The 19,088-nt window shown below is 37.1% G+C and overlaps 5 protein-coding genes across 8 annotated transcripts in view; 4 read left to right on the forward strand and 1 right to left on the reverse strand.

Annotated features, from left to right (window-relative positions):
- The window catches only part of LOC103874503, a 524,448-nt gene that overhangs the window by 419,571 nt on the left and 85,789 nt on the right, over positions 1-19,088 (reverse strand). The window lies entirely within an intron of this gene.
- Positions 2,442-5,873, forward strand: LOC103874492 (calmodulin-binding protein 60 G). Of its 2 annotated transcripts, none has more exons than XM_009152918.3 (6): positions 2,442-3,228; positions 3,330-3,405; positions 3,810-4,338; positions 4,429-4,589; positions 4,685-5,039; positions 5,139-5,873. In XM_009152918.3, the coding sequence occupies exons 1-6, from the start codon at positions 3,152-3,154 to the stop codon at positions 5,642-5,644; spliced, it is 1,704 nt and encodes a 567-aa protein (XP_009151166.1). In that variant the 5' UTR covers positions 2,442-3,151; the 3' UTR covers positions 5,645-5,873. The 2 variants fall into 2 exon arrangements, with proteins under 2 accessions (XP_009151166.1, XP_009151167.1); XM_009152919.3 differs by having other exon boundaries at positions 5,148-5,873.
- On the forward strand, positions 6,973-13,019 carry LOC103874493. Of its 2 annotated transcripts, XM_033273730.1 has the most exons (4): positions 6,973-7,263; positions 7,352-7,441; positions 7,558-10,160; positions 12,649-13,019. In XM_033273730.1, exons 3-4 carry the CDS (start codon positions 8,045-8,047, stop codon positions 12,672-12,674), a joined length of 2,142 nt encoding a protein of 713 aa, XP_033129621.1. In that variant the 5' UTR covers positions 6,973-7,263; positions 7,352-7,441; positions 7,558-8,044; the 3' UTR covers positions 12,675-13,019. The 2 variants fall into 2 exon arrangements, with proteins under 2 accessions (XP_033129621.1, XP_033129620.1); XM_033273729.1 differs by having other exon boundaries at positions 6,973-10,160.
- On the forward strand, positions 13,605-15,608 carry LOC103874494 (exonuclease DPD1, chloroplastic/mitochondrial). 2 transcript variants are annotated; one of them, XM_009152920.3, is made up of 4 exons: positions 13,605-13,826; positions 14,184-14,789; positions 14,863-15,068; positions 15,165-15,608. In XM_009152920.3, the coding sequence occupies exons 2-4, from the start codon at positions 14,257-14,259 to the stop codon at positions 15,383-15,385; spliced, it is 960 nt and encodes a 319-aa protein (XP_009151168.1). In that variant the 5' UTR covers positions 13,605-13,826; positions 14,184-14,256; the 3' UTR covers positions 15,386-15,608. The 2 variants fall into 2 exon arrangements, with proteins under 2 accessions (XP_009151168.1, XP_033129702.1); XM_033273811.1 differs by having other exon boundaries at positions 13,793-13,981.
- On the forward strand, positions 16,731-18,990 carry LOC103874495 (protein DEHYDRATION-INDUCED 19 homolog 6). The gene is made up of 5 exons (XM_009152921.3): positions 16,731-17,092; positions 17,666-17,808; positions 18,031-18,108; positions 18,211-18,476; positions 18,575-18,990. The coding sequence occupies exons 1-5, from the start codon at positions 17,017-17,019 to the stop codon at positions 18,681-18,683; spliced, it is 672 nt and encodes a 223-aa protein (XP_009151169.2). The 5' UTR covers positions 16,731-17,016; the 3' UTR covers positions 18,684-18,990.

The raw sequence follows: 19,088 nt of genomic DNA on the forward strand, positions 1-19,088 counted from the left end.
CATTTGATGGATTCTTGCTCCAGGGAAGAGTTTTTTTTTGGCCCCCAGCTCTCTATATACAATTAGAGGTGAATGATATTTTCTGTGACTCTTGGCCCCATAAAATATATACCATCTCCGGTCATGAAGCACATGCGTCATTAACCTTTGAATCTTATGCACAAATATAAAATCGTGCTGTCGACAAAAAATAAAATAAATCGTGCTCTAAGGTACTTCTCCTAATCTCCTTTCGTCTCGGCTAAACGCACACCTATAGAAGGAATGTCACGTGCTACCATGCAAGTTACCTGTGAAACAAGTTTCAAAAATAGTATCTAGAAGAAAATCTATCGTCTTACATATGTAGATGTAGTTGAAACTTCCTGGATGCTTAGTTTGGTAATATTTAATTCAAAATAACAGGAAAATCTAACGTCGATCTTCATGTACTCTGACTCATTCATGAGGTATATATCTGAAGAACAAAACATTTTTAGCAGGGCCCTCTTTGGAGCAGTCGATCGAATAGGGTATCGATTTAAATACATTTTTCTATAAATTTTCTTGTTTTCGAAAAAAATGATTTACCATATTAAATATAACTTTCAAAAAAAAATGGTCTGAACAAGGTGTAAAAGTAGCTAGTTTGAGACTCGATTTCTAGAACGATTTATGATATAACAATTACAAGATACAATAGCACATTCAACAATAACAAGTGAAGGTTATAATAAAAGTATATATGAAAGACACGTCAAAAGTGATTGGGTAATGAAATGGCTCGATCAAATTTAGATATATCAATCAAAATAGTTTAGTTGACTATTCGGCCTCTCTTAGTTTCCCTTCGGTTTTCCTCGAACTTGGCAGGAAAGTTTCTCGTGATTTTTACCAAAAATAAAGAAGAAAGTTTCTCGTGATATTTTTTTGACCCCAGAAGGGTTCCTTCTCAATATTTTCCAAGAAAATTATTTACATATATATATACTTGCCAATCTTTTAAAAAGCCATCTACAAAATTTATCGCTATGCAACCGATATATATATATGTCAACTGGGCAACTAAGAGTCCGAGACTGACATGTCCGTAGAACTATTGTTCTTCTATGTGATTAACTTCCTTTATTAATTAGGTTTAACGTAATTAATGATTATTCTTAATCCAATCTAATATATATGGAACTGAGACTTGATCCCAGACCACTATTTTCGGAGTATAAAACATGAAACTATATGATAAACGTAAATTATTAACTGAACCCATCCTAAAAAGAACATGGTTAATTTAACATTTTACCAAAAAAAAAAAACATGGTTCGATACACTAACAAGAGATGGTTGTTCAAGGTTTACCTTGAATTTTTTTTTTTTTTTTTAACTATATTAGACTAATGTATTTCTTAAATAAATCATTTTTCCAATGTAAATATCTACAACTCGTAAATTGTATCATATTTTATCAAATGAATCAATCGATAAAGAAAAAGAAGTAAACATATTTCCTTATTTTATATTCGATGGGGATGTTTGTTTGTATCACTGAACTAGGAATGAGATTTGGACAAATTAGTCGTTTTATTTGGTTTTCATCAGAGAAGGAGATTGTCCATCAGTATAACGCGTTGATGAAGAGAAAAAAAATATGCCATTATTTTTCTACATCTATCCTTCCAATTTTTGGAACATAAAATATATGTATGTTGAATGTTCATATATGATCATAGTAAATAACTAAAAACGCGTTATGGCATCACCTAATAAGCGTGGTCTTTTATGGTCGATGTGCTTTTAGTCGAAGATCAAGGTTTGTCAACGCCTATGTCAACGTACGGCATTTGGATGGTAAATGGATTTTCAAATGCTTCTTTCAAAAAAAAAAGATTTTCAAATGCTCTAAATTGAATTATTTCGTTTTCTCATTTGATCAAAGGCTATTCAGGTAAAAATACAATTGTAATTTTTTGATAGAATTGGAGAATATTATCTTTACACTTTTTCTATTATATGCTTACTTTTGTCGACCCTAGCTTTGTTTGAGATATCTAAACAAAAATTTGGTGAATTACCCAATTCTAGTTAGATGCAATTGTAAAACATAAATGCAGGATCAAAACTAAAAAGTGACAACAACAACAACAACAACAACCATATCTGACCACGAAACATTAATCAAACACAAAAGAAAAAAAAACAGAAAATGTTTATAAAGAAAACACAAAGCAAATACATATTTTAGGATTTATGTTAAAATGTGAATTAGCTAATTTAAAAACTTTTTTAATCCATATATATTTATACAATTTTTAATTTTATCTACTAAAAACAGTTTTTCAAATCCTCAATATCACTGCACCAAAACATTTATTCAGCCAACGAATGTATATTTTTACTGGTGTACCAATTTATTAGGCCATTTCGGAATCAACATTAATATTGATAACATCAAGATTGTAGGCATAATATAATTTTTTTTGTGGGGTGTAAGGCATAATACACTTGCAGTTATTCTTTGGCTGATACACTTGCAATACTCATTCTTGTTTTTGACAGTGTGTTTTTAACAAGAATATATAAAGTTGAAGACAAAAGAATTGAATATACCGAAATTATTAAATATTTGTACTCCACTTTATATCCGACTATTCCAATATGCAGGGACGTTTTCAAAAACCGTTATGTATAGATTTATATATATATATATATATATATATATATATGTGTGTACTAGTTTGGCCGGATCAAGTGTCTATTCTATATATAGATTATTACAAATTGATCTTAGTTTTTGTACGAAACGACTCCACCAGCTGATTGAGTGACGTATCAAGATATGACGCTTGTGAGTGACTTTATGTTAGTACTAATTAACAAACCAAAAAAAAACTAACCAACCAACGCTACCGTGGTTAATGAATACCGTAGTTGATGAATAAGCACTACTAAACTCTCCGAGCAACGACGAACCTTCCTCGAAGTTTCAAGTGCTACTTCGTCAATTCTCAAATCCTTTATAATACCATCACCTAACTACTCTTTCTCAAACTCATCTCATTGCTCTCCTCTCCCTCTCTCTCACATACACACACAGAGATCTCTTTCTTCTTTAGAAAAAGAACCTATAAAATATTTGAAGAACCTAAATCCAATTTCATTAAAACAAAAGTGACCAATGAAGATGCGAGACCGCCTTTTTCATGGGGCTAGTGGGTACAGTGGTTTAAAAGCTCATAAATTAACATTCAAGACGTGAGTTTCTTCTATCTTATTACAAAACACATTAACTTTTTTATTTCTTTGTCTGGATGAATTTTGATTGAGTTTTGTTTTCTCATGTAAACCCTTTACAGAGCCGTGAAGAAAGTCATGAAACATATGTCAAATAACCAAATCATGGTTCATATGGAGAACATGTTCAGAAAAATTGTGAGTTTTCTCATCGTCTTCGATTAAACTATTCACTCTGCGCGCATAAATCACCTAATTAATCAAAAGTTTATTTAAATGTAACCCGTTCCTGTATACATAGCCACCAGCTTTGACCGACCTCTTCTTCTCTTGTGTCCCTTTTTAATTTCTATGGTTTAAAATTTAGTGGGCTCCGTACGTATCAACAATGAATGGTCCCCGTCTCCCTGAGTCTAGTTGGAGTTACTATAGTATATATCAAAGTATAATCATATACTAGTAACCAATATAAGTATAGTACACTTATAATGATCGAGTTATCTACTAATCTACATATAACTAATATACATGTAATCGTTTGTATGCACATGAACGTGATGATATGCGGTTGATGATTAATTATCTTATTTTTTATGATTTAGGTTCGGGAGGAGCTTGAACGTCTTATTCAACAACACCACCTCTCTTCGTCGTGGTCCCAAATCGAGCGACCGCGTTCGGAAACGCCGTCGTCGCGTTCAAGATTCAAGCTGCGGTTCATAAACTCGCCGCCGCCGTCGATATTCACTGGAGCCAAGATCGAACCCAAGAACGGTTTCCCGTTAGCTATCGAGCTAGTGGAAGCAGCCACGAACGCTCGAGTCGTCTCGGGACCGCTCTCGTCTTCTCGAGTTGACTTCGTGCCGCTGAACGCTGACTTCACGGAGGAAAGCTGGACCGTTGACTTATTCAAACGGTATATTCTAAAACCGCGCGAAGGGAAACGTCCGTTACTCACCGGAGATGTAACGTTGACTCTTAAGAACGGTGTTGGAGTGGTCTCCATCGCTTTCACGGATAACTCGATATGGTCTAGGTGTCGGAAGTTCCGGTTAGGTGCTAGACTAACCGGTGATGGAGCCGTGGAGGCTAGAAGTGAAGCGTTTAAGTGTAAAGACCAACGTGGAGAATGTAAGAAGTACTAGATATTAATGCGTTTTGAAGACGAGGTTTAAACGTTATATTAATTGTTTTTAATTTTAATTTTGTGTGGTTATGCAGCTTATAAGAAACATCATCCTCCGTACCCCGGTGACGAGGTTTGGAGACTGGAGAAAATCGGGAAAGATGGCGCTTCAGCGTTGCGTTTAGCTGAACGGGAGATTTATACTGTCAAGGACTTCCGACGTTGCTATGCAAAGGATCCAAATGAGTTATATAATGTAAGATTAACTAAAAGTCCTAGAATAATTGAAATGAATTTATAGTCTCCAATTTTTTCAGAAATATAATTCTTTATTTTTTTTTAAATGATTAGATACTTGCTGGTGTTGGTGGAGGGATCTCAAAGAAAATATGGGAATCAATTGTATCCCACGCGATGTGTTGCGTTTTGGATGAAACAGAGTATCACATCTACGACGCAACCGGTCACGACGTATCACTTGTCTTCAACTCTGTTTATGAAGTGACCAAAGTGTTCATCGGCGGTATCCTTAGAAACGTGGATCAGCTACCTAGCTATCAGCTGGACCAGTTGAAGCGTGAAGCTTATCAAAACATTAGCCGATTTAGGGACAGTAGGACCTTTGCGGATCATCCACAAAGGTCCTTACAGTGCCCGCAGAATCCTGGATTTGGTCTTGGATTCCAGCAGCACATGGACTTTCAAGGTATACAAGTTTATTCTTGTCACGGTCTTAAGTCATTTGATATACAATATATATATATATATATAGGTTTTAACTTATTCTATCTTTTGGATAATTTAGAAAGTTCAGGGCCATCAGACTCTTCGATGCATGCCTACTTCACAGGTTCATGCTCCACTTCCCAACCCGAAATGCTGATGAGGTTCGAGAACTCACCAGCCACAACGTTTCATATCGACCCAACATTCATACCGACTTTCAGAAACAGCTTTAGGGCAAGTGAACACGATATGATACATGACGAATTACAAAGCGTAGTGTCAAGAGGTTATAAAAAAAATAACGAGGATGAGAACGGTTTTGCTTATCACCACCATCATGAAATACCCTCTAACTGGTCACCTGGTGCGGCGGTTTGGGAACAACAAGAGTATAACAATTTGTGTGTTAGCGTGTCTGGCACCGAAGAAGCTGGGATGTATGATGTTCGTATTGCAAACATTGGGGGATCTCCTAGAGCCAGGTGGTGCAAGGTTAAGGCAGCTTTCAAGCTCCGACAAGTTTGGAGACACACAAGTGCTAGAAAGCGAGGGAAAGCTTGTAAGAAGCCTTGCCTGTTGTATTAGATTCGGAGGTTTCTTGCTGCCCAAAAAGGTGTGTGTATAATGTATATGTGTGCGTGTATTTTCCTTTTGATAGGAAGATTAGAAAACATTGATCCCGGCCATTGACTGTTTCAATGGTTTAATAATTTAATAAGTTACGGGGATTAGTCTTTGTGTGTACCATCCATGTATGATATATAAAGAACAAGGAAGGGCTGTACATGGCCAAATCAGTTAACAGTTTTATATTTTCGAGTATTGTCGTGCCCTAGATAGAGAGAGTTTTATTGACAAGGGCTTGTACGCTGTAACATTTACATGCTATATAAAAATATTCAAAGGGTTCTTGCGGGGCAAAAAAGCTAGGTCCAACACATAAACCAGATTTTTTTTTTTTTTTTTCTGTAAAATGTTAAATATTATACCAATTTTAAGTTTTTGAGACTTTATATAGAATAACTAGTAACGGAAACTAAACAACAAACAACAACAGTGGAACGGACTAAGAGCAACACAACACAAGCGATTAAATAGTATAAAAGCGAGACGGGCTCGGACCTTTACAACCCGAAAACTATATGAAAAGCCGATTAGTTGCCGCGAGCTACCAAGAGAAGGACGCCCTCAAACCTTGATTGTTATAGTTCCTACAGCTTCCAACTGAAACCCATTGCGCACCCGAGCAAAGAATCCGAACGCGAGTCCCATAGCCAGGGTACGAGGAGAAACCAAGAACCAAAAATGCCGTCGTTCAGCGGTTTGTGCCGGAGATTACCGCCTCCATTACCTTCCACTGAGACCGTACACACCCATCTAATCGGTACTCTTATAAACCAGAAATTTTCTTTGTCATGTGATGTTTTAAGAATGTTTCTAGAGTATCATTATACAAAATGTTGAATCATCTATGCCAAAACAGTTATGTAACTTTCTTCTACTGCACTTTATTTAATAATTTTAAAACAGCACTATAAGATAATACTAAATCAACTAATTCGAAGAGCTCCCATAACATACTTACTTTTCAAATCAAATCTCCACTGATTATCTTAATCAAAAAGTTTGATTTTACTTGTTTAAAGTAATCTGTTGGGTTTGGAAGACTATGTTATTGTCTCGTATTTTATAATATGTGTACTTTATTTGCTTTTCTTAGAACTATCTAGGAAGAAGAGTATTTATTGGCTTTCTGATCCCAGAAAAAGTCTCTAAGTAAGTGAAATCATTGGTGGCTTTTTGCTTCATTCCTTTTTCTCTGTCTTCATGTGAACAAGATTGCAGAATCTCTGGTTCCTTCTACTTTATTTTCCCTAATACAGAAACACACACTCTTAAGTCTAAACTAATAAAAGCAATTCTACAGATCATGGTCGTGCGTACTGCCACTTGGCTTGCCCCCCGACAATGATTTGGCAGATGTTTTGTCCTCAATCCACCAGAAAGGCCATAATGATTATTAATCAAAAGTGCGGCCAAGGGCATTTGTGTCTTCTTACCACAGTTAGCCTTGTTTGAAATGGTTTTAAAGAGCTCCTAGGCCTAACTTGATCACTCATACCAGAAAAAAAGGAAGCAATCTTGCCATAGTTTCTCCATAGTTCTTGGCTACTGTGGTATCAAAAGGAGCTCTTATAACAAAGGTTGATTCTTTTGATTTGATTGATCCAAGAGAGCTATGACCTTGTTCATCTTCTAATATGTCAATGTTGATCTTCTAAATTTTAACAGATGGAAGAAGAGAAGAAGACAGTTAGGTGTTGCAGTGAGTGCAAGACCACCAAGACACCAATGTGGAGAGGTGGACCATCTGGTCCCAAGGTCTCTTCTTCTACCTTAACTCCCTATATCCATTTAGCTTTATTTGAACTTAAGAGGAAACTATATAACTATTCTGAAGTTTTTTTTTTCTTTGCTCTTTGCTGTGAAATTCACAGTCACTTTGCAATGCATGTGGGATCAGATTAATGAAACAAAGACGGTCCGAGCTATTGGGTATTCGTATTATTCACAGCCACAAAGCCTACAAGAAGATAAATTCATCACCATCATCACTATCATTTTCACATGGTGGCGTGTCTTTGTGATGTAGGAGACTCTTAGATTTACAGAACCTAATCTAGAAGTTTTCCTTTTATTTCATGTTTTCTTTTTCTTGTAGGGATTTACCTTTTTATGTTTTAGGCTCTCTCTATTTAAGAGGGTTTTAGGTATTCTGTTTTGGACATTCATATCTTTTCTTATCAATAGAAGTTTTCAAGCTTTTATCTTTTCTGGTGGATTCCAGAGCTTAATATTCGAGTTCTTGCTTGAGAGCTTGATTTTGATCTAAGGGTTAGTGTTTGCTAACCTTAGTGATTTCCGACTGCGTCAAGTGGTATCAGAGCAAGGTCTTCTCCTTCTCTTTTCGAAGCTTGATCAGCCATGGGTGATCAACCAGTAACCAAAGCCGACTTCGAGGGTTTCGCAGAAGGTTTAAGGGAGGCAACCACAAACCTCACTGCTGTAACTGCTCAATTGGCAAATCTGGTAACTGCGTTAAATAATCAGGTTGTGGCTTATCCCAATCAGGTTAATAACGCCGGTCAAAGAGGTGGAGAAAGAAGACCAATTCGGGGTCAACAAGGTCGAAACAATCGTGATGTTGTTGTTGATAATTCTAGTTCAGAAGAAGAATCAGAAGAAGAAATAGCTGAAGGAAACCAACAAAACAATTATGATTATCGGGTAAAAGCCGATATTCCATTGTTCTATGGAACTATGGGAGTGGAGGAGTTTCTTGATTGGCAAATTGATGTTGATCAATTTTTTGATGTCATGGGCGTTCCTGAGAATAAACAAGTTAAGATGGTAGCTGTCAAACTGAAGAAGACTGCTGCAGTGTGGTGGGATAAACTCGTTGTCCAAAGGCAAAGACAAAGGAGAGGACCAGTTAGGACTTGGCGTCGAATGAAGCAATTAATGCTGGAGCGATTCTTACCGGAAGATTACGAACAAATTCTTTACAAGATGTATCTCGATTGTGTTCAAGGAAACAGAACTGTGACCGAGTACACAGCTGAATTCTTGCGTTTCTCTGAACGCAATGAGTTAGGCGAAACAGAGAATCAGAAGGTGGCTAGGTACATCAGTGGGTTAAAGGGTTCTCTTCATGGAAAGATGGGTTTGCAAACCGTATGGACCGTGCAGGAAGCTTCCAGTCTAGCATTAAAAGCTGAGTTAATGGAGAAGTCATCACGCGGGTTCTCAGCATTTAGAAGAAACACGGCTCAGACCAATTTTGAACCAACAAGTGAGAAAGAAAAGAGTGTAGCCAATAAAGACTCCAATCCGGGAAACAAAGGAGCTAGTAGCTCTAACTCAATCCAACAGAACAAGGCACCAGCTCAGAGACAAAACAATCCTTATGCTAAGCCTTCCATTGACAAGTGTTTCCGTTGCCAAGGACATGGTCATAAATCAAATGTCTGTCCAAGTCGGAGAACAGTTGCTATAATAGAGGAAGAAGATGAAGAGGATGAAAGGGATTTCGCTGAGAATGAAGAATATGAGGGAGCTAAATTCGCTGAAGAAGAATCTGGAGAGATGATAAACTTTGTGCTGCAACGAGTCTTGTTATCATCTAAAGAAGAAGGCCAACGTAAGAATTTGTTTAGAACACATTGTTCTATTCAAAACAAGGTGTGTAATGTGATTGTGGATAATGGAAGCTCGGAGAATTTAGTTTCTCAAAAGCTGGTGGACTATCTGAAGTTACCCACAACCCGTCATGAGAAACCGTACGGTCTTGGTTGGGTGAAGAGAGGATCACAAGTTCGAGTTAGCATGACTTGCAAAGTTCTCATATCTATAGGTAAACATTATAAGGAGGAGATCACTTGTGACGTTCTTGACATGGATGTTTGTCACATTCTTCTTGGACGACCTTGGCAGTATGATAACGATATCACATATCGAGGTCGAGACAATATGATAATGTTTACGTGGGGCAACCATAAAATTGCCATGGCACCTGTTAAGGATTTTTGTAACACTGCGAAGGAAAAGAAGTCAAGTTTCTTGGTTATGACACATGACGACAAAGAGCTTGATGGGGATGTTCAAGAAGCAAAGTGTTTCTATCCCTTGGTTGTTAAAGGGTTGTTGAGTGCAGCAACGGAGGAAACGTCAACCCCACGAGAAGTGTTAGAAATTCTGGATGATTTCAAAGAGTTGATTGCGGAAGAACTTCCTAATGATCTACCTCCCATGAGAGATATTCAGCATCATATTGACTTGATTCCAGGATCCAGTCTGCCAAATCTTCCCCATTACCGTATGAGCCCTAAGGAGAATGAGATTTTAAGGGAACAGATTGAAGATTTGCTGAGAAAAGGATTTATTCGTGAGAGCATGAGTCCATGTGCCGTACCGGTTCTGCTAGTTCCTAAGAAAGGTAACCAGTGGAGGATGTGTGTTGATAGTAGAGCCATTAATAAGATAACCATTAAATATCGATTCCCTATACCCCGGTTGGAAGATATGCTTGATGAGTTGTCAGGTTCTAAGGTGTTTTAAAAGATAGATCTTCGAAGTGGTTATCATCAAATTCGAATCAGGCCTGGAGATGAGTGGAAAACTGCTTTTAAGAGTAAAGACGGATTATTCGAATGGATGGTGATGCCTTTTGGGTTGTCAAATGCTCCTAGCACTTTCATAAGATTAATGAACCAGGTTCTCCGCCCGTTCATTGGTTCTTTTGTGGTGGTTTATTTTGATGACATTTTGATATACAGTAAAACAAAAGACGAGCATATGGAACATTTGAAGCAAGTTTTGCAGGTTTTACAAGAAAACCAACTGTACATCAATCTTAAAAAATGTACGTTCTGCACCAACAAGCTGTTATTTCTTGGATTTGTTATTGGTGAAGAAGGGATTCAGGTTGACCAGGAGAAAGTGAGTGCCATAAGGGATTGGCCGGTTCCTAAGTCAGTCACTGAGATACGCAGCTTTCATGGTCTAGCTACTTTCTACAGAAGATTTGTTAGAGATTTTAGTACCATTACTGCGCCTATCACTGAGTGTTTGAAGAAAGGGAAGTTTCATTGGGGATCCGAACAGGAAGAGAGTTTTGCTTTAATTAAAGAGAGGCTTTGTACTGCACCAGTATTAGCCTTACCCGATTTTGACAAAGTGTTTCAAGTGGAATGTGACGCTAGTGGTGTGGGAATAGGTGCCGTCTTATCACAAGAAAAACGACCGATAGCTTTCTTTAGTGAAAAGTTAAGTGAAGCTCGCCAAAAGTAGAGCACGTATGATCAAGAGTTATATGCGGTTTTTCGAGCTCTTCGACAATGGGAGCATTACTTGGTTCAGAGAGAGTTTGTTCTATTTACAGACCACCAAGCTCTAAAGTATCTTCACAGCCAGAAAGTGATAAATAAGATGCATGCTCGTTGGGTAAGTTTTCTGCAAAAAATTTCCTTTCATTATTCAGCATAAGTCTGGGACTCTTAACAAGGTGGCAGACGCCTTGAGTAGAAGAGCTTCCTTACTCACTATCTTAGCACAAGAGGTTGTGGGTTTCGAGTTTCTGAAGGAGTTGTATGAATGTGATGTTGAATTCAAGGAGTTATGGGGCAAATGTAATGGAAAGCATCCTTCGGCAGATTTCCACATACGAGATGGTTATCTTTTTAAAGGAGACAGGCTGTGCATTCCTTGCTCGTCATTACGAGAAAAGTTGATTCGCGATTTGCATGGTGGTGGCCTTAGTGGTCATTTGGGAAGAGACAAGACCATTGCTAGCTTGGAGACAAGGTTTTATTGGCCATATTTAAGGAGAGATGCGGGTGCTATAGTTAAAAGGTGTTATATCTGTCTTCTAAAGGACAATCTCAGAACACTGGACTTTATATGCCATTACCAATCCCAGAAGATATTTGGCAAGACTTGTCTATGGATTTTGTGCTAGGCTTACCTCGTACACAGCGAGGCGTCGATTCTGTGTTTGTGGTCGTTGACAGATTCTCCAAGATGTCGCATTTCATCGCCTGCAAGAAGACTGCAGATGCCTCTAACATCGCCAAGTTATTTTTTCGGGAAGTGGTACGTCTTCATGGGGTTCCTAAGACAATAATTTCCGACAGAGATACCAAGTTTCTGAGTCACTTCTGGATTACACTTTGGAGAATGTTTGGAACCAGCTTGAAACGGAGTTCTACAGCTCATCCACAGACTGATGGGAAAACCGAGGTGACGAATAGGACTTTGGGGAATATGATTCGAAGTGTTTGTGGAGATAAACCGAAACAATGGGATCTGGCTTTACCTCAAGTGGAGTTTTCTTACAACAGTGCCGTGCACTCAGCTACAGGGAAATCACCTTTTTCTTTGGTCTATACTTCTATTCCGAAGCATGTGGTCGATTTGGTTAAGTTGCATAAAGCTCCTGGAGTTAGTATCTCAGCTGAGGCTATGGCAGAGGATATTCTAGCAACTAGAGACCCTGTCCGAGCGAAGTTAGAAGCAACTGGCCAAAAGAATAAAGAAGCAGCAGACAAGCGTAGAAGACTCAAGGTTTTCAAAGAAGGAGATGAAGTGATGGTGTTTCTACGAAAAGAAAGATTCCCCGTGGGCACATATCGCAAGCTACAGCCTCGCAAATATGGTCCATTCAAGATTTTGCGGAAGTTAAATGATAATGCTTATGTGGTGGCACTTCCAGAAGACATGAACATTTCTAATACGTTCAATGTGGCTGACATCTATGAGTACCATGCTGATGGTGTTCTTTATCCAGAAGAGAACTCGGGGTCGAGTTCTTTCGAGGTGGAGGAGACTGATGTAGGAGACTCTTAGATTTACAGAACCTAATCTAGAAGTTTTCCTTTTATTTCATGTTTTCTTTTTCTTGTAGGGATTTACCTTTTTTATGTTTTAGGCTCTCTCTATATAAGAGGGTTTTAGATATTCTGTTTTGGACATTCATATCTTTTCTTATCAATAGAAGTTTTCAAGCTTTTATCTTTTCTGGTGGATTCCAGAGCTTAATATTCGAGTTCTTGCTTGAGAGCTTGATTTTGATCTAAGGGTTAGTGTTTGCTAACCTTAGTGATTTCCGACTGCGTCACTTTGAAGAAACGACGGATTCTAAAAGAGAAAGAACAAGCAGCTCTTTGTCTACTATTATTGTCTTGCAACTATGTTTTCGCCTGAGAAAAAAAGAACAGAGTATCTCACTGAAAACACAGTTTTGTCCTTTATTTTGTTCGACGTTTTTTGGGCCACTCTTTTAGTCTTAAAGAATATGCATGTATAATTTAACGCACTAAATTTGGGCCCATTCTTGTGTCAACGGCCTGGCCCATAGAGATCATTGGTCAACTCTTGAATAATGGAATTTTATACCGGATCATTTGAGTTATGGCTTTGCATTGACTTCGGTTCTGGCTGAAGTTGGATCAGATCTGATTCTGTTTGGTACAACCAATTTTTATTTTATGCAAGTTCACTTCGAACATGGCGTATTTTGAAACTCTTTCACCAAATTTTCTTCTTTTTAATTACGTATATCAAACAAAACCAAAGAAAAAAAACAAACGTGTACGTATTTCTAATGGCTACATCATCAATATTGTGAAAAAAAAAACTTTCTATATTCTTTAGTTTGTCAGAAAAAAATATATATCAGAAACAGAAACAAGTTAACTAAAAAAGGTCATATACGCAAGTTGAACCAAGTGACTTGCTGGGATGTTTTTCCTTTAAAAAATGGGAATATTCTTTTCTTTCGTAGATATTAAAAACATCAAAGATTCCTGCAATAAGTCGATGATTTGCTTATCATAATTTAAATGTTTTAGATTTTTAGTGAGCGTATTACATAAATGTCTAATGTTTTGACTCAGATCTGTTTGGTATTAAACGATCATAATTTTAATGATTAATCTAAAGACTAATTTTTTCACAATGTACCAACTCAAGTGGCCAAAGTAGCATGGACATTTTCCAAAAGTGGAAACCATGTATGACCCTCCTAACTAAAGCCAACTCGGATCCGTATTTATCGGATCGGGTCAAAGATCCGAAATAAACGGGTCTCCCTCTCACGCAAGCGGGTTTACTTCAATCTCCACCATTTCGCTCTATCTCTATTTCTATAAACACAGACGAATCTCAAAACATCTCAATTCCGTTCAGATGCAAGTTTTCATTACACCAGGCAAGTATCTTCTCTTTTTCTCCTTCTGGGTCACTTTAGATTCTCAAAACATTTCATAAATTTCGCTCCTTTACGATCCTCTTCTTCGATGAGGAATCGAACACACGTCGATTAGAAGAACAAAAACTGTTCGATTCACTTTCGCCATTTATAAAGTTCGTCACTTTCGTGTCTATTTATTGTAAATTACGATACTTTTTAATTGAATTATTCATATTCGAGTTTAAAAAAATCATGACTTTTGGTTTAACATTGAGTAAACTGTGTTCGGTTTGTAACATTCTATCATTATCTGTCTCTATAACTCGAAAGCTATTAACTTTTCTTTTTTTTAATGTTCATTCTCTGGATCTACAGGCAGTCTTCTTCAGGAACATTGTTGTTTTGATTATTGATCTTAACTTAGAGGGGTGAGAAAAGAAAGGAAGAGATGTGTATCTCAATCTCGCAAGTCTCTAGATTCAGAACCAACCTATTCTTAGGAAGCTCTTGCTGTGAACGTGTCCACGGCTGGTTCAAGAACAACTCAACCCCGAAGCTGCTTAATATCAGATCCTCCTCGGTCAATGGAAAGAGCAGATGGGTCAGGCGTAATGTGAGCACAACTACACAAGGAGGCAGGAGCAACACCAAGAGCAGCGTCCTGGGAGGAGCGGTTCCTGTCACCAGGATAGTAGACGCAGAGAGCACGGCCAAGATACAACAACAACAGCCTTTTGGAAACCTTCAGCAGCGTCTTGCTGAAAACAAAGATCTCTCTAGTCTCCTCACTGTTATAGTCTCTGATCTCGAGACGACAGGATTGCATAGGGTGAAGGAGAGGATTATCGAAATCGCAGCTCAGGATCTAGCTGGTGGTGAGAACAGTACGTTTCAAAGTCTGATCAACCCTGGTGTTCCTATATTGAATGCTAGTATCCATGGGATCAGGAATGATATGGTTTGTAGACCTGAGGTTCCAAGGTATATACAAGATCTGTCTTTATATACAATCTTTTAGTTTGTGTGATTGTTTATTGGTTGTTCTGTTTGGTAGAATGGAGGAGATGATACCGATCTTTCTACGGTATGTTCAGAGTAGACAGAAGCCTGGTGGTTATGTAATGATTGTTGCACATAACGGCAAAACATTTGATTTTCAGTTCTTGATCAACGAGTTTAACCGTTGCTCTTACGAGATTCCTCCTAACTGGCTGTTCTTTGACTCGCTACCACTCGCTAGAGAGAGCATGAAGTCTGTAGGTAATGTTCCTTGGTCTCTGCTTGTTACCATTGTATACTATATTGGTTGGTTTGGACTCTGATAAACCAGAAATGGTTTCTTCTTCTTTTTGGCAGACGCAACGGTTAAGCCAAAAGCATCGTTATCAGCGCTAGGGGATTACTACAATCTTGTAAGGGATGGTGACGCTCACAGAGCATTGTCAGATGTGTTACTCTTGTCTCAGGTGTTTCAGAGACTAACCATTGATCTCAAGCTCTCACTCTCTGATCTTGTCCTCCGCTCTTACACCACATCCGACCTTATTGCTGCCATGGCAAAGAACAAGAAGGCCTGAAATCATTTTTAGAAACATTGATCTCTTATTAGGCTTCTTTTTTTGTAATATTGATCTCTGATTCTATTGTTTCTCTATATAGTGTATGTAACTCCGGAAAAACCTCAGTCATGTAACCTATTATTTAATTTATCGTGGGATAAATTAAGTCGAAAAACATATGTAATTTTACCAAGTCATAAGGCATTCAATACAAAAACAGTTATAAGGTTTCCTGCTTCAATATCAATATGAGCAATCCCTAACTAATCACAGGTCACAAGATTAGTTTGTTTAAGTACTTTCTCCAAACTCAAAGTAAATCAAAATCTTTGAGCAAAACCTTAAGTTGGAATCCATAAGTGATAAAGTCAGAATAAAATCATAAATGGTCTAATGTTTCAGGGATAGGATCATGTGTAACAAGAATCATTTTTATCATTTACTATTTTAATTGTAGTTTAAAACTTGAGCACAAAAATTAAGAAAATATTTAATTTTATATATTTACTAAATAAAACATTATTACCAATACATCTAATCATATTTTAACCAATTAAAAATATAAGAAATATAAAGAAAATTTTAACTTTACAACGACAATTAAACTGAAACGGATGAAATATCATTTTAGACTAAACCATGTACAGAACCGGCTCATGGTTTATAAGGACCATTGGGCAAAAAAACAATTAGACCCTTTATTCCTTTAATAGTTTAAAATACAATTCTAGCATGACTTTTATTTGAACATAAAAAATATGATTTTTGAAAATTATATTATTTAAAATGTTATTAAATTTAGAAATGAAAACATATAAATAAATAAAAATCAGCACTACATGTATATTTATTTTTGTTCTTAAGAATTTTTTTGTTTGAAATTTTTGTTTTTTAAAAAAAGTTGGACCCCTAATATCATGGACCCGGACGGTCGTACTGCTCGCCCGTGTGGTTGAGCCGGTACTGATCAGGTACATCTAGATATTTGTGAAGATTCGGTTAATTGTTTTAGACTATTTCAACTGAACTAATAGAAGATTTCTATTCTGATGATTTTTTCTTGTTCAATCTGAATGTATTATTTAACTATATTCAACGAACATTTTTGCATGTGGATTTATCTCGCCGACTCCGAGTAAATAAACATCACCACACATACCATATCGCTAACAGCATGACGTTTAATCAAAAGGAAAATCGTGCCAGATTTATATTTCAAAAAGGAAATACACGGCGGGTAAAAGGTTTGAACGGCATGCATTCGTGCGGGCTGTTGAAAACGAAAGATTGGAAATAAAAAAACAAAGTAGTTAAATTAGTAAATAGTAAATACATGTAATAAAACTTTTTTATGTAATTATTACATCAGAAGTCATCTCTGTCTCTTATATGTCTCTCACTCTCTATCCAAAGAATAATTTAAAGAAAAAAAAAAGAAAGGAAGACAAATTCCGGAAAACCGACAGAATCATCGTCGTCGTCGTCTTCTTTGCATCTCGCCGGAATCTTTTTCGGAATATCCGTGTAATCTTCACCGAGAATCAATTTCCCCCGGGAATTAATTGTTTTCTGATCTCTTTCTGGATTCTTCCGTTTTAATTGATTTGTTGAAAAGTGGGAATCTTTGGTTTTCGATTGAGAAAAAAAAAATGGATTCCGATTCGTGGACTGATCGTCTCGCATCGGCTTCGAGGAGATACCAGCTCGATTTCTTGTCCCGATCTGGTGAGTCGGTTTCATTTTTGAGATTTGATTATTGTTGTCTTAATTTAAAGGGTGTACGAATGAGACAGAGATGATATCGTTGCGATTATATCGATCATTTGCGGATATAATCAATGACTTAGAGAACTCTGTTATTTCGTTTAATTGTTCAATGTTTGTGATGTTGAATTTGTTTTATTCGTTGGGTCTGAGAAGAAGGCAAAGTTTCTGTCTTTGAGGCATTATTAAGCGTGTGTGCTAGTTTATACCTAGAGTTTGTTCATAGGTTTCGTTTGAAGCTTTGATTCTTGTTTAACCAATAATAAAGTCAAAAACTTGTTCAAAACCTGAGACATATTTGACAGGAAAGGTTATGGATTGCTACTCTTGCTAGTGTTTCCATCCTTTATTACATATCTTGATGTTACTTCTAATCACGATTTATATTTGTCTCTGTATATTGTAACACGCAGGAATGGAACGCGTTTTTAGTAGTCCTATTTTTTATTTATTTTTCTTGGCTCTGTTTCTGTACTTTCACCATTTGTAATTGTATCTGACCAATTTTTTTATAAAAAAAAAATGAAAACGCAGATAATTTCTTGGGGTTGGAGGAGATAGAGGGAGAAGATGACTTCAGGGAGGAGTATGCTTGCCCCTTCTGCTCTGACTACTTTGATATCGTCTCTCTCTGCTGCCACATAGACGAAGATCATCCTATGAACACAATTAATGGGGTAAATATATTTCTTCTATATTTATTCTCATGTGGATCTAATTAATGTTTCCTCACTATGATTCTTGGTAGATTAAGAAGAACACTGTTCTTTGTTTAGTAGTTTCTCATCTTGGATGTAATAATAATGAAGTGGAAGTAGCCCTTGTCTGTTGTCAGGACAGTTGATACAATAGGAACTTGTGTTTGAATCCGAGATTGACCATTTTCTGTCTCCTTGTAGGTGTGCCCCGTTTGTGCGGTGAAAGTGAGTTCCGATATGGTTGCTCATATAACACTTCAACATGCAAACATGTTCAAGATATCCTTTTTTGTTTCTTTCTTTTCCTTAAAACCATTTTTTTTACTTTATGTGATTCCTCAAATTGAGTGTGTTTGATTAATTCCTTAACGAAAATATTACGTGACGACGAGGAAAAGGAAAGCAAGAAGAGGTGGGGCTCAGTCCATGCTATCGATCTTGAAGAGAGAGTTTCCTGATGGAAACTTTCAGAGCTTGTTTGAAGGAACCTCGCGTGTTGTGCCTCCTTCGTCTGCCACTATAGCTGCTGACCCTTTGCTGTCTTCGTTCATTACGCCAATGGCAGATGAGCTTTTCATTTCTGAATCAGGTTTATGTGGAGAGACAAGTTCTGCCAAGAAGGCATTGAATCAGAGTTTGCCTGAACGGTATTGCTTCCTCATCCTCAGATTGATTGCTTGCATATCTAGATATTCTTACTGGTAGCCCTGACATGATTCTTTGTCTTGTGGTGGATTTTTTACAGGAAGGTTGAGAAGAAGTCGCTTTCAGCAGAGGATCACAGAGAAAAGTTGAAACAGAGCGAGTTTGTTCAAGGGATTTTCTGCTCTACGATTCTTGATGATGGATTATAAAGGAGATAATATAACTTCTCTACGGGTATTAGATCATTCAGCCATTGGGAGAAAAAAATGTAACGGAGTTGTTGTTTATTTTCAACAAGTGATATGGGGGAGGGGCTTGAGGATAAGAAGAATAATGTTAGTGAGCTTTGTAAGAGTCAAGAGAGACATGAATAATGAGTATTATTTATATGTTATTGAGCACATACTTTCTCTAGTGAACGAACACTCGATTTGTCTGTAAGAAAACAACCGCTGGAGAAATGTATGTATTTCATTTACATATTCTGTTCTTAAAATCTTCAGTATAGTTTCTTCATGATCTTTTATGTAAAGAGGACTTTATTATTTGGACAAAGGCCTGAAAAAAAACAAATGTCAACTCTATCCGGAAGAGAGCCTTACCATCGTCTCCTC

This window comes from Brassica rapa, chromosome A06 (assembly GCF_000309985.2).
Source record: "Brassica rapa cultivar Chiifu-401-42 chromosome A06, CAAS_Brap_v3.01, whole genome shotgun sequence".
NCBI classification, from domain to species: Eukaryota; Viridiplantae; Streptophyta; class Magnoliopsida; order Brassicales; family Brassicaceae; genus Brassica; species Brassica rapa.

Excerpts from the sequence above, each read along its gene's own strand:
- LOC103874492 (XM_009152918.3), top strand. The coding sequence starts at position 3,152 with ATGAAGATGCGAGACCGCCTTTTTCATGGGGCTAGTGGGTACAGTGGT. Across the intron at positions 3,229-3,329 it reads CATAAATTAACATTCAAGAC|AGCCGTGAAGAAAGTCATGA; the intron begins GTGAGTTTCTTC and ends AACCCTTTACAG. Across the intron at positions 5,040-5,138 it reads GCAGCACATGGACTTTCAAG|AAAGTTCAGGGCCATCAGAC; the intron begins GTATACAAGTTT and ends TGGATAATTTAG.
- LOC103874493 (XM_033273729.1), top strand. The coding sequence starts at position 8,045 with ATGGGTGATCAACCAGTAACCAAAGCCGACTTCGAGGGTTTCGCAGAA. Across the intron at positions 10,161-12,648 it reads TATGCTTGATGAGTTGTCAG|AGCTTAATATTCGAGTTCTT; the intron begins GTTCTAAGGTGT and ends GGTGGATTCCAG.
- LOC103874494 (XM_009152920.3), top strand. The coding sequence starts at position 14,257 with ATGTGTATCTCAATCTCGCAAGTCTCTAGATTCAGAACCAACCTATTC. Across the intron at positions 14,790-14,862 it reads TGTAGACCTGAGGTTCCAAG|AATGGAGGAGATGATACCGA; the intron begins GTATATACAAGA and ends TCTGTTTGGTAG. Across the intron at positions 15,069-15,164 it reads AGAGAGCATGAAGTCTGTAG|ACGCAACGGTTAAGCCAAAA; the intron begins GTAATGTTCCTT and ends TCTTTTTGGCAG.
- LOC103874495 (XM_009152921.3), top strand. The coding sequence starts at position 17,017 with ATGGATTCCGATTCGTGGACTGATCGTCTCGCATCGGCTTCGAGGAGA. Across the intron at positions 17,809-18,030 it reads CTATGAACACAATTAATGGG|GTGTGCCCCGTTTGTGCGGT; the intron begins GTAAATATATTT and ends GTCTCCTTGTAG. Across the intron at positions 18,477-18,574 it reads AATCAGAGTTTGCCTGAACG|GAAGGTTGAGAAGAAGTCGC; the intron begins GTATTGCTTCCT and ends GATTTTTTACAG.